Source organism: Rhipicephalus microplus, chromosome 10, assembly GCF_043290135.1.
Source record: "Rhipicephalus microplus isolate Deutch F79 chromosome 10, USDA_Rmic, whole genome shotgun sequence".
NCBI lineage: Eukaryota > Metazoa > Arthropoda > Arachnida > Ixodida > Ixodidae > Rhipicephalus > Rhipicephalus microplus.
Window position 1 is genome coordinate 58,457,479 of NC_134709.1, and position 11,905 is coordinate 58,469,383.

The 11,905-nt window shown below is 46.8% G+C and overlaps 1 protein-coding gene across 1 annotated transcript; it reads left to right on the forward strand.

Annotated features, from left to right (window-relative positions):
- The first annotated feature begins 22 nt into the window (after nt 1–22).
- ClpP (Caseinolytic protease proteolytic subunit) lies at nt 23–11,691 on the forward strand. The gene is made up of 6 exons (XM_037432139.2): nt 23–120; nt 223–408; nt 1,810–1,906; nt 3,274–3,461; nt 9,714–9,819; nt 11,486–11,691. Exons 1-6 carry the CDS (start codon nt 103–105, stop codon nt 11,599–11,601), a joined length of 711 nt encoding a protein of 236 aa, XP_037288036.2. The 5' UTR covers nt 23–102; the 3' UTR covers nt 11,602–11,691.
- Nucleotides 11,692–11,905: the final 214 nt, after the last annotated feature.

Consider the following 11,905-nt stretch of genomic DNA (forward strand, 5'->3'; position numbering starts at 1 on the left):
TATATTTGTTTTAAATTACGAAACCAAATCACCATCGGCATCACGTGCGGCTGTCTGCACTTCTGTTCACCCGTGCCGTGAACTTTCGTGCAAGAAGTGGGTATGAGTCTCCTAAGAAGTGTAAGTTCCCAGTTTCCGCGGCACGCTCTGCCTTTACCGAGCTTCATGCAGTCGGCGGCACTCTTCATCACCAGGTATAACCCAACGAAGCATTATTTGCAGGCGATCAAACTCTGTCCCAGCCTGGCAGTGGGGTGCACCGTTTCATCATGCCGGTCCGTGCACGCGAGTCGGTCGCTGTGCTATCCGCTCATACCGATCGTAATCGAGCAGACCGGGCGTGGGGAGCGAGCCTACGACATCTACAGCAGGCTACTCAAGGAGCGCATCGTCTGTGTCATGGGTCCCGTGAGTTGACGCCAAACCTTTCATGCTTTCACATTTAGTGAAACCGCCTGTACGTACATCTTGACTGGAGAGAAGAAATGCCTCCCGTCCGAACTGTGGCGAGGAAGTAGAAAGGCTAACGTCACAGCTTTTGTAGCTTCCAGCTGCATTACTGAACAGTAAATGCAGCTCTTATATAGCGGTGCAATCCAGCTAGCAGTGGATGATTATTCATCCACAACTTTGTCAGCGCCCATGGTGCATAGTGAAATCGGCCACAATGCAGCTAGATATTTGTCGACTTCGAGAATAATTATAGTGCCATATAGCTTGATTCCCGAGTGAAAATGTGCAACATTGAATCTAACTGATTTCGACTGGCATTAACTGGAATGAACTGGTTTCGGTCGGAAAATAACTGGTCCCTGTTGCAAGACAACTGGTCTAGCTATGGAAGCAAATAATTCCAGCTAGACGCCATTTGGGAAATAACTAGTGCAATGACTGGTTGCCACGTGGACCCACGTGGGGTTTAGCAAGTTGTTCCAGTTGAGCTCGAACCGGATATCTTTCCGGCTGTAAAGGCTCGATAATCCAGATCGCTATGCCACTTTTTTTTTTTTACGTGGGACAATCGGTATGTATAAGCCAATTAAGAAGGTGTGTGGCTATCTCACGCCATGAACCACACTAAACCTAGGGTACACGGTAACCTAGCATTGTACGTAAAGTCAGTGCCACTCATGTGACGTCATTATAACACTGACCTACCAGGATACCTCATTGTTCAGCTTTGCATCTGTAATTATTGGGAAAGAAAATGTAGTTCAAAAGAGGCAACGGCAATGGAAACGCACGACAGTGGTGCTTACTGAACTGAGGTCTGTATAAGAAACTTCTAGATATATATATGCTGCACAAGACTCGAATTAGGTATATCGCAAACAGTGTATAGCCAGCTGACCTCTGCATAGTGCCACAACAATATAGAAGCAATGGACTTGTCTGCAAGATAACGCCACTAATACTGTTGGCTCTTTATGTTAGTGTACACCCTCCCCCCCGCCTCGACTTCCCTCATGGAATGGTTGGGAACCCTACCATCAATAGAATTTCGGCACTTTTTTTTTTTTTCAGAGCCCTCGCCACTTGAGCTTGCACGTGTTTGATAGAAACTGGCCTTTAGTTCTTGCTTGTCCTTATGCATTTTTTCAGTATACTTTAGAAGAGACGAAAAAGATGCGTCCCCAGCAAGCACTGTGACTCTTCAAGTTCAGTGAACTTCACGCAAATTACATTGACTGTTGCTCGAGAAAAGTAGTCCCATATTTTGTGTTTGCATAAATAAAAAGTGCTAAAGGCCTTGCTGAATATGCATCAATTGACTTGTGTAGAATAATGGTACATGCCTTGGCCCTTTAGATCTCGGATGAGATGTCCAGCCTGGTCGTGGCGCAACTACTGTTCCTACAGTCCGAGAGCAACAAGAAACCAGTGCACATGTACATAAACAGTCCAGGTATGTGTCCGCATTCTTTTACGCTTGTTTCATATTCAGTCGTTGCACTTTCTTGAAAGTGAGCAGGCTTGTCAGATAAAAATGCAGTATGTAGATCGAAAAAAAAAAGAAAACTGGGTAGATGCAAACGCCAAATAAAAGCAAGTTCATTCCAGCTTAGAATGAAACGAGAGCTTTGAATGCAGTAGGAATAGAGACCTGTAAGAATGCGGGGGAACCATAAAAGGCTTCAATTCTTAAAAGTGGTATATTAAAGTGGGATGTGATGAACATGAATGTAATAACATTTGATATGGCAGAATGAAGTAGAAGTTTCAAAGTATCTCTAATAGGTGTCTAGAAACAAGGAATTTGAGCTTATAACTGATATACTTTTGTGTGATATCAACCTTAACCATAATGAATTATCTCCTGGACTCACCAGTAAAATGTACCCCTGCCTTTGAAAGAGCAGATGCTTTGGAGCAGAGGGTTGACTGAGACGCAAGGTCATTATTGACTTTGACACCAACGTGAGGAGTTGCACAACTTGTATGTGTTAGTGATACCTATATAACAAATTGTAATTGACAGGCCGCATGCTGCTCAAATGAAACTTCTGGCGCATGTGTTCTCAGGAGCTTTGGCTATCAGTTGGCACTGTTTTTAAACAATGTTCAAAAAGTGTTGCAGGGCCCCTTTAGAGATACAAGGGAGTGATACAGTCCACTTTACCTGTTATACTTTCTGAATGTACTATACACCTGTTCAGCATCTTAGAGGGGCCCTGCAGCACTTTTTGAACATGGTCGGAAAACGCTGCCGATTGAAATAGTAGAGCCTTCCGACACACGCGAGCCATATTATAGCGCAGCATGCGGCCTGGAATTCACAATAAATTATCAAAGTCATCTAAAAATTGCTTTCTCTTTCCTCGTCAAATGACGGAGGAAGCTCAGAAATCACCCGTAGAAGGCCATCTACCAGCCATTGGCTGATTTGAACACAGCATGTTTAGAAGTTACAGGGATCGCCGCGACTTGTCCATGCGTGCACTCACGATCACACTGAAAAAGCCACGTACTTGAAGCAAAAAAAATTAAGAAAAAGTTCTCAAGGTCACAAGGTGCACGTGACGTGTTTCCCCTGCCCACACCATCATTCCCTGCTTAGTTTCCAGTGCTTTCGTTGGGAAGAGAAAAGAAGGAATGCGATTGCAGCGTGTGAAAAACCTGTATAACTCCGCTCACACTGGATGGATTCTTAAAATTTTTGCGGCTTTGAATTCATGAGGCACGGAGCACTTTCAGTGAATCTATTCCATGGTTACTTGAAAAAGTGTTTTAGGGCCCCTTTGATGCGACCACTGTGCATATCTGCTCTTGCAGGTGGATCAGTCACAGCTGGCCTGGGCATCTACGACACGATGCAGTACATCATGCCACCCATCGCAACATGGTGCATTGGCCAGGCCTGCAGCGCAGCCAGTCTCCTTCTTTGTGCTGGCACGCCAGGCATGCGCCAATCCCTGCCGAACTCACGCATCATGGTCCACCAGCCGTCTGGGCACGCTGCCGTGAGTGATGCCTGCATCTTATGTGTGTGCCTACTAATACACTGTAAAGTATTTCATTGCTCCATCATTGGTGGGCGTGGTGTCCAGCTTTAAAGAGGCATTCTAATGTGGTTAGCAAGCACATCTTCTTGTTCCACTCTCTCTCTCTGTTTTGCTCACATGAGTGTGCTACTTAGAAGGGTGCTGGTCAGGGCTAGTTGGTAGAAATTCATAAGGTGGTTGTTCGCGCTCCGCTTAAGAACATATGACAAGAATAAATGGACACATTTTCAAGCGTACCATGAACTATCATGCTAACGAACTTGAAAACATGTATACAGTATGCAGTTTGTGACAACTTTCGGTGCAGAAAACTAAAAAAAAAAAAAACAGAAGAAACACATGCCACAATGTGCTAACGAGAGTCTTTTGTTGTGGAAATAGTGATTAATAAATTGCATTAACAGTCCTCTTATTACCAGCTAATTTAACACAGCATTCGAGCAGGAATATGAAATATTATGAGGAAGAGCTTTATTTGAGGCGAGCTCGAGCTGGCACACACTGATGATGATATCTACAGATGAGAAAATTATACAAATGATGATGACACGCCTAATTGATGAAGAAGAGTCGGTGACTGCGCTCACACTAATTCCCCGTCACGCTGGAAGCGGCCTCCTGGGCCGCGCAATAGACAATATTAAAAATTGCGTCGGGTGTACAGTTTCAGCCGAGAAACGTGCACAATTTCTGTCCCACGGCAACGGTGGTCCGAGGGAGCGTTAAGTGGTGAGATACGGTAATTAACGGGGGACGTTTGTTCAATCTCCGTATAAGGCCCTATAAAACAGCTGAGGAATTTTTCACATAAGCCGGGCACACGCACGGGGGTCCACAGAAGAACTTCGTCTCCTGGGGAAAAGGTGACAGCACGGGGAGTTGAGTCGTAGCGAGACTTGCGAGCTTCCTGAGAGATGCCGGTGTTGATTCGGGCCAGATGATGGCAGTGCTCGAGGCGAGACAAAAATTGTGTGGATAAAGGGCTTGCTGAGGTAGCAGGAGCCGAAAGAAAGGAGACGTCCAGAGTTACACTTGAAGAGCGGCCATGGACCAGAAAATGGGGAGAAAAGCCGGTGGTGCGTTGCGTAGCTGTATTGTAGGCGAGCGTTACGAATGGCGAAATGGCGTCCCAGTTCGTGTGGTCAGGGTTAACGTACATGGCAACCATGTTCGAGAGGGTACGATGAAAGCGTTCCGTCAAGCCATTTGTTTGAGGATGATATGTAGAAGTTGTTTTGTGGATGGTGTTGGCGGCGCGTAGAACCTCAGCAACAATAGAGGAAAGAAAGACCTTGTTGCGGTCACTGAGCAGAACACGTGGAGCTCCATGGCGTAAAAATATGTTACGCAGAAAAAAATCAGCTACTTCTGTGGCTGTACCAGCGTGCAGTGAGGCGGTTTCCGCGTAACGAGTGAGGTGGTCAACAGCCGTTACAATCCAACGATTTCTATTGGAGGTCACGGGAAGGGGGCCGTACAAGTCTATCCCGACTACTTCGAATGGCAAAGCGGGACAAGGAAGAGGTTGGAGAAAGCCAGAAGGAGCAGTAGTGGGTTGTTTCCGCCGTTGACATAAGGCATACGAAGAAACATATTTGGCAATCGGGGATGAGAGGCCAGGCCAGGTGAACCGACTGCGTATTTTGTCGTACGTTTTGTGATAGCCAAGATGCCCAGCAGCAGGATCATCGTGGAATGTCTCAAGAACCTGACGTTGTAGACAACGTGGTATAACGGGGACCCATTTGTTTCCTTCAACGTGGTAAATATAGCGATGTAAAACACCATCGTGAAGCTTGAATTGTTTCAGTTGTCGGAGAAGTCGGGCGTTTGGAGGAGTGGATGTACCTTTTAAGCGTGCTATTATGGAGCGGCAGTAAGGGTCAACGCGTTGATGCGACACAAGGGTAGAAGGCGGCCGGATCTTAGCCATCTGAGACCTGCAATGGGTAACGCTGCGGTGGAAATTGGTGATGGTGGGCTATTACGGTTGGGTAGAGGGCTGCGAGAGAGAGCATCAGCATCTTGGTGCTTCTTACCAGACCTGTAGACGACATCAAAGTTGTGCTTTTGTAAACGAAGCACCCAGCGGCCAAGACGACCCAATAAGTTCTTTAGCGACGAAAGCCAGCACAATGCGTTGTGGTCGGTTACAACTGTGAAGTGGCGGCCGTGGAGGTATGGACGAAATTTTTGTACCGCCCATACAACAGCAAGGCACTCTTGTTCGGTTATTGTATAATTTTTTTCGGCAGCAGTCAAAGCACGACTGGCGTAAGCGATGACACGTTCGCGTGCGGTGTTGTCACGCTGCAGTAGAACGGCACCGAGACCATGACCACTGGCGTCAGTGTGAAGAATTGTGAATGCACCTGGATCGAAATGACATAGTATCGGGTCGGATTTCAGGGCTTGCTTCAACGCCAGGAAAGCCTTTTCACAGTCTTCGGACCAGACGAATGCCGTGTTACTTGCGAGCAGTTGATGGAGCCGAGAGGCAAGCTTCGCAAAATTGCGTATGAAGCGCCGATAGTAGGATGCCAAGCCGAGAAAACTGCACAGGTCTTTTCTACGCAACGGACGGGGAAACTCGAGGACGGCGGTAAGCTTTTCAGGATCCGGTCGAATACCGTCTTTGCTGACTAAGTGCCCTAGAACCTTGATCGTCTTGCTTGCGAAGGTGAATTTTTTCGTATTCAGCTGTAGACAAGCTTTTGCTAGGCAACCTAGGACTTCTTCGAGACGTTGTAGATGTTTCGAAAAGCTAGACGAAAACACTATGATGTCGTCTAGTTAGCATAAGCAGGTTTTCGACTTCAGGCCACGCAGTACGCTGTCGATCATACGTTCGAAGGTAACAGGCACGTTACAAAGTCCGAAAGGCAGTACGTTAAATTCATATAGCCCATCTGGGGTGGTAAAAGCCGTCTTCTCTTTGTCAGATTCGGACACTGGTATTTGCCAGTAGCCCGATCGCAGGTCAAGGCTCGAAAAATACTCTTCGCCATGCAACGAATCTAGTGCATCATCGATTTGTGGGAGAGGGTGAACATCTTTGCGCGTTATTTTGTTGAGTGCCCGGTAATCGACGCAAAAACGTACCGTGTCGTCTTTTTTTTTTGTACCAACACAACTGGGGAAGACCACGGACTCGAGGAAGGACGTATGATATTTCGTTGAAGCATGTCCGATACGTTTTCCTCGATTATCTTCCTTTCTGCGAGAGACACGCGGTATGGGCTCCGATGAATTATTCGGGAGCCGTCAGTCTGAATTCGGTGAGTCGCAGAAGTTGTCATACCAAGGACAGCGGAATGAACGTCAAACAAAGGGCGATGTCTGTTCAATAAATTCAGCAATTCTTGACTCTGGGCTGCTGTCAATTAAGGGCTTATCGTCAACGATAGAGGAGTGGGAGAGTTGAGTGGCGGCGTGCTTGGCTCTGGTAGGTCTTCTTGACTTGGAAAGGCAACAATTGCAACGGGATGTGGGTTAATAGGGCATGTGACTGCTGATCCACAGGGCAACAATAAGGGTTCGGGGGTCTGATTTAATGCAGTAATAAAAGCAGACCCTTCAGAAAAACGCACAAGGCCTGGAATGATCAGAATGCCTCGATGTACCGTGTGGCCATAAGGTAGTAGAAGCACGTCGCCATCCACAATGTTGCTGCAATCAACGCTAATTACTTCTTCTCGGGATGGCCAAAGAACATAATCTGAAGTGGTGACGAGACGAATGCGCTGTTCGGGTTCCGATACAAAAGAGTTGGCGGGATTGAGGTGGATGAGGCGCTAACGACAAGATATAGAAGTGCGTGCAGACGACAGAAAATCCCACCCTGAAATGAGTTCGTGGGTGCACTCACGGAGAACTACAACAGCAATATGATGATGAATACCGTCTATGAAAACGCGAACTGTACACTGGGCGAGTGGACGAAAAATGGCGTTCGTCGCAGCACGAAGAGACGGGCCCGAGTAAGGTGTTGTTACTTTGCGGAGACGGGAGCAAAGGTCAGAGCGAATAATGGAAACAGCAGCGCCAATATCCACTAGAGGTTCGACACGTATACGTTCGACTAACACTGTTAACAAGTTCGATGGTCTGTCTGTAGGAATTGCTGGCTGTCCGGTGGATGCAGTTTCCCCTCCTAAAACTGCATTGGGGAGTTTTCCAAGTGGGCATTCAGAACATTGGAGGCTGGTCGCAAAGGCGACACGGAACGGCGATTGGGAGATGGTGAGCGGCGGCGAAACTCACGGGAGTTCACAGGCAGACCACTACTGTAAGGTGGAGAGGGTGAACGCTGAAAAGAAGACCGGTAAGGCGTGCGCTGGTAGTTCCTGGGTGGACTGAAGCATCCGCGTTCCTCTGGAGCGTAGCCACGTTGCTCGTCCTGTTGACGCCTTCGGCAAAAGCGAGATATATGACCCCTATAGCCGCAATAATAACAGATTGGGCGTTGAGGACGCGGCATGGCATAATACGGCTGTGGGCGCATCGGTGCTGGCACTGACGGCACAGGTACATGGCCACCTGGTGGAGCCGCTGGGATAGTGGTGGGTGCTGAGAGCGCCGCGACTTCTGCGTACGTTGGTACCTGACGAGGTCTGGATTCGGCGGAACAAGGTGAATGTGACGCAGATGCAATCTCTTGCCTAATGATGTCCCGCAAGTTGGTTGGAGCTGAGGCTAAAGTAGACGGTGGGGCGCAGGAAGAGCAGCGCCCATGAAGCTCCTCACGAACGATGTCGCGGACCAGGGCACGGATGTCGAGGGCCACAGGAAGACGAATGTCCGAGGCATCATGGCAAAGACAAAGAGACTGAAGTTCTAGTCTCTGGCAAATGGTGACGGCATCTTGAGTCGTGGTAGGGTTTTGCGACGCAAGGGCGTTGAATGCGATGGTATTTATGCCTTTGATAATATGGCGTATTTGTTCGCTTTGAGGCATAGCTGAATTTACACACTTGCACAAGGCAAGAACATCCTCAATGTACGAGGTGTATGATTCATCCACTAGCTGAATGCGTTCAGCAAGCTTCTTTGTTGCTGCTTTGGCGCGAACACTGGGGGAGCCGAAAATCTGACGGAGCTGCCGTGCGAATGTGTCCCAGTCGGGAAGATCTTGGAGGTGGTTCCAAAACCAGGTTTTGGCAACATCAGTTAGGTAGAAAGGGACCGTACGCAACTTGTGTAGAGTATCCCACCTGTTCAACTCGCTGACGAGGTCGTAGGTGTGTAGCCATTCTTCAACGTCATCCCCTTTGAGACTCGAGAATACTGGCGGATCACGCTGGTGGCTGTGGATGGCCAGGGTCGACGGCGGAGGCTGCACTGGGCTGGTGGTGTTGGTTGGACCAGTATTGTCTTGCACTGCCATGGCAGGTGGTAGTAGACGACGACCCGAGGGGAGCTCCAGTGGTAACGTGCGAGGGGACTTGGGGATCGAGAAGCACCGTCTACCACTTATGAGGAAGAGCTTTATTCGAGGCGAGCTCGATCTGGCACATACTGATGATGATATCTACAGATGAGGTAATTATACAAATGATGATGACACGCCCAATTGAAGAAGAAGAGTCGGTGACTGCGCTCACAATATTATCACCTGAAGGAAGAACCTCTTTTGTCAGGTAATCAGTATTTCCGCATTTTGTTTGCTCAGAGGAAAGTACACAGGACTGAACTGTTTTGATATGAGACTATCTGTGCTGCAGGTTTGTATGAACTAGGGAGGCTATTAGTAGTATACTCTGATACAGCACTCAGACGCGTAATGCTTTTCTTGATTGCCTCGTCTCTTCACCCGTGAGACAACGTATTTCAGACAAGGCAAGCGATGCGATACGCTTCCTTGCAAATGCTCACCAACCCAGTTGTGAGTTGCATTCGCCACAGCCACATGAAGAGAGGCCACACCACAAATAGTGAATTCCACATGTCACATTACGCTGCCAGTGGCAATGACTTGGCAAATGTCAACAGCTCTCACTTGTACTAGTTCCGTCTCCCCCTACTCTGCCAGTACCTGCATTCTGTTTGCGCTTCTAAGCTATGAGGAGTCGATCTGCATATCTATCTAGTATTACTGTTGTCTATCTACTATTACTGTTGTGCTTACACGCTCGCTTTTCAAAAACGGTTCATGCTCTTTCTTCTTCTGAACTGTGTTCTGAGGCTGCTGTTTCGGCGTGTGCGATACAGGGCCAGGCAACAGACATCCAGATCCATGCTGAGGAGATCCTGAAGCTTAAGCGGGTCATCAACAATATCTACGCGAAGCACACTAAACAGCCACTGGAGGCCATAGGTGAGTTGTCCAATTGAAAACAACTTCATCTTGCTTGCGTGCCAAATCTGCTGGTGCACTTTTAGTTTCATCTCAACTAGAAATATTGGGAGCCATTGAACTCTCTGTTCAGCCTCATTTTATCTTTGCTGTCACTTGAATATTTCTGTCTTATCTGCTCCTCACTTTGTGGTCTTTCACTTTTTCTTGGGTCATTTTCACGGGAATGTGATTAATGAGCCACTGCCGGTTCAAGCGTATTCAAGTGCCTTTCATGATGTAAAGACATCATGAAAGGCACTTGAATAATTGTTTCGGTGAGTGAGTCAGTGAAATAGCTATATTAGCTTCACAATAGACGCAAGTTAACTCATAGTCACCTGGCTAGGCCCACTCGGGGACAGTCAGGTTCAACCTGACCATCCTCGCGCGGGCCCTGTTGATGGCCAGGATCAGAGAGGTAACACATTAGCTGCTACACTCAAATTGACGCACTTAGACCTGGTTTCATCTTATGGGTGTAAACACGGAATAATTGGTTATGTGACAAATGACGTTTGAGATTGCCAGATTGCAAGGTTTCACCATTTGAACAATTTTTGTTGGAAGATACCAGTAGCAGTTTGACTTCCTGCCTCATTGTGATACATTTTTGTAGTGGGCTATACAGCCACTATGGGAACAGGTAACGTGTGGTTTCCGGGAGCACAATATGCTAGCTCAAATTGCTGTTCAGTTCGTCCTGTGAATCTGGAATGAGGTGTTGCCTCTCATAGTTAAATTAATATTTACCTATTCAAGTTCTTTGCTACCCACAGCACAAAACATATCGAGCTTAAGGACACAATAAATATGTAACTTACAGTGATAGGTACACTGAAACATTGATATAACAAACCCTGATATAACAAAACATCGGTTACAACAAAGTAAATGAAAACTGGTCTTGCAGTAGATATAGTGTTAGAAATAAACCTTCATAATGAATTTTCAGATGTAACAAACTTTTTTCGTGTAAGATTCAACTTTGTTGTCTTGAGGTTTGAGGGTAATCATGGCTGCACACGGGTGGTAATCCTGAAAGGGCGTGGGGGTTGTGACCCCACTTGTGTTCAACCTGAGGAGGAACACCTTTTAAAGTGCTTCCACCTTCCTTCACATTTATATTTCAGACCTCATTAGCTTCATAGTGAAATGGATATTTCGGTCTCCTAGGCGGTCATTACTCATGTTGTACAGAACATGCGGTATTCTTCTTTTTTACAACTGTTTGTTAGCTGTAGCTGTGTTCAATACTACCCTAACTTTTGTAAGACTGTGCTGAAACGAACTGCCGTTTGACCGGTTTCTAAACAGACTCAGAAGCACAATACTATCGTGTCAGGTGTGAATCTATTGTCGTTTTTTCTGGGCATATTTGTAAATATATATCAATAAATATGAAACTAAACGTAAAAACGAAGTGGCCACCATAGTAAAATCTGGGTCCCATCCTTGTGATCTTTCTGAATACACGCTACTTGCAGGGTATGACTGGTGGAATGTGTCCCGTCCGCGTTATCATAAAGCTATTGTTATCAGTTGATGAATGAAGAACCGGAAGAGGGTTTTGCACATTTTGTATGCAATACTAGCCTATTATACATTGTAGTGGGCTCACCTGTGTTCCTTTTGTTTAAAAATGCAGAAAGTGCCATGGAGAGGGATCGGTTCATGAGCGCCGCGCAGGCCAAGGAGTTCGGCCTCATTGACAATGTCCTGGAGCACCCGCCGACGCTTGACACACCGGCCGAGACAAGCTAGCCCACGTCATGCTCGCCATATATGCCCTTTTGTACATTTGTAACAACTTCCGCTCAATGAGATAGCAGTAAAGCAGAGAACATTTCTCCACACGAGCCTCTCATTTACCGTCACGTGGCAGTGCTGCTTCAAAAACTAGAGGTCTTCAAGGCATATTGCCTTTAAGGTAATGTACTTCCGAGAAATATCTCGTGCTGCTGTTCACTGCTAGCAGCCCCGAAGTTGCAAGATATGTCAAAGTTATCTAAAAACACCGTGTTTCTTGTCATATTCTTGTGTTCAAAACTTTCTGCGGCTTGCATGT

Coding starts and splice junctions, on each gene's coding strand:
- ClpP (XM_037432139.2), top strand. Junction 1,907..3,273: donor CATGTACATAAACAGTCCAG/GTATGTGTCCGC, acceptor CTGCTCTTGCAG/GTGGATCAGTCACAGCTGGC. Junction 3,462..9,713: donor AGCCGTCTGGGCACGCTGCC/GTGAGTGATGCC, acceptor TGTGCGATACAG/GGCCAGGCAACAGACATCCA.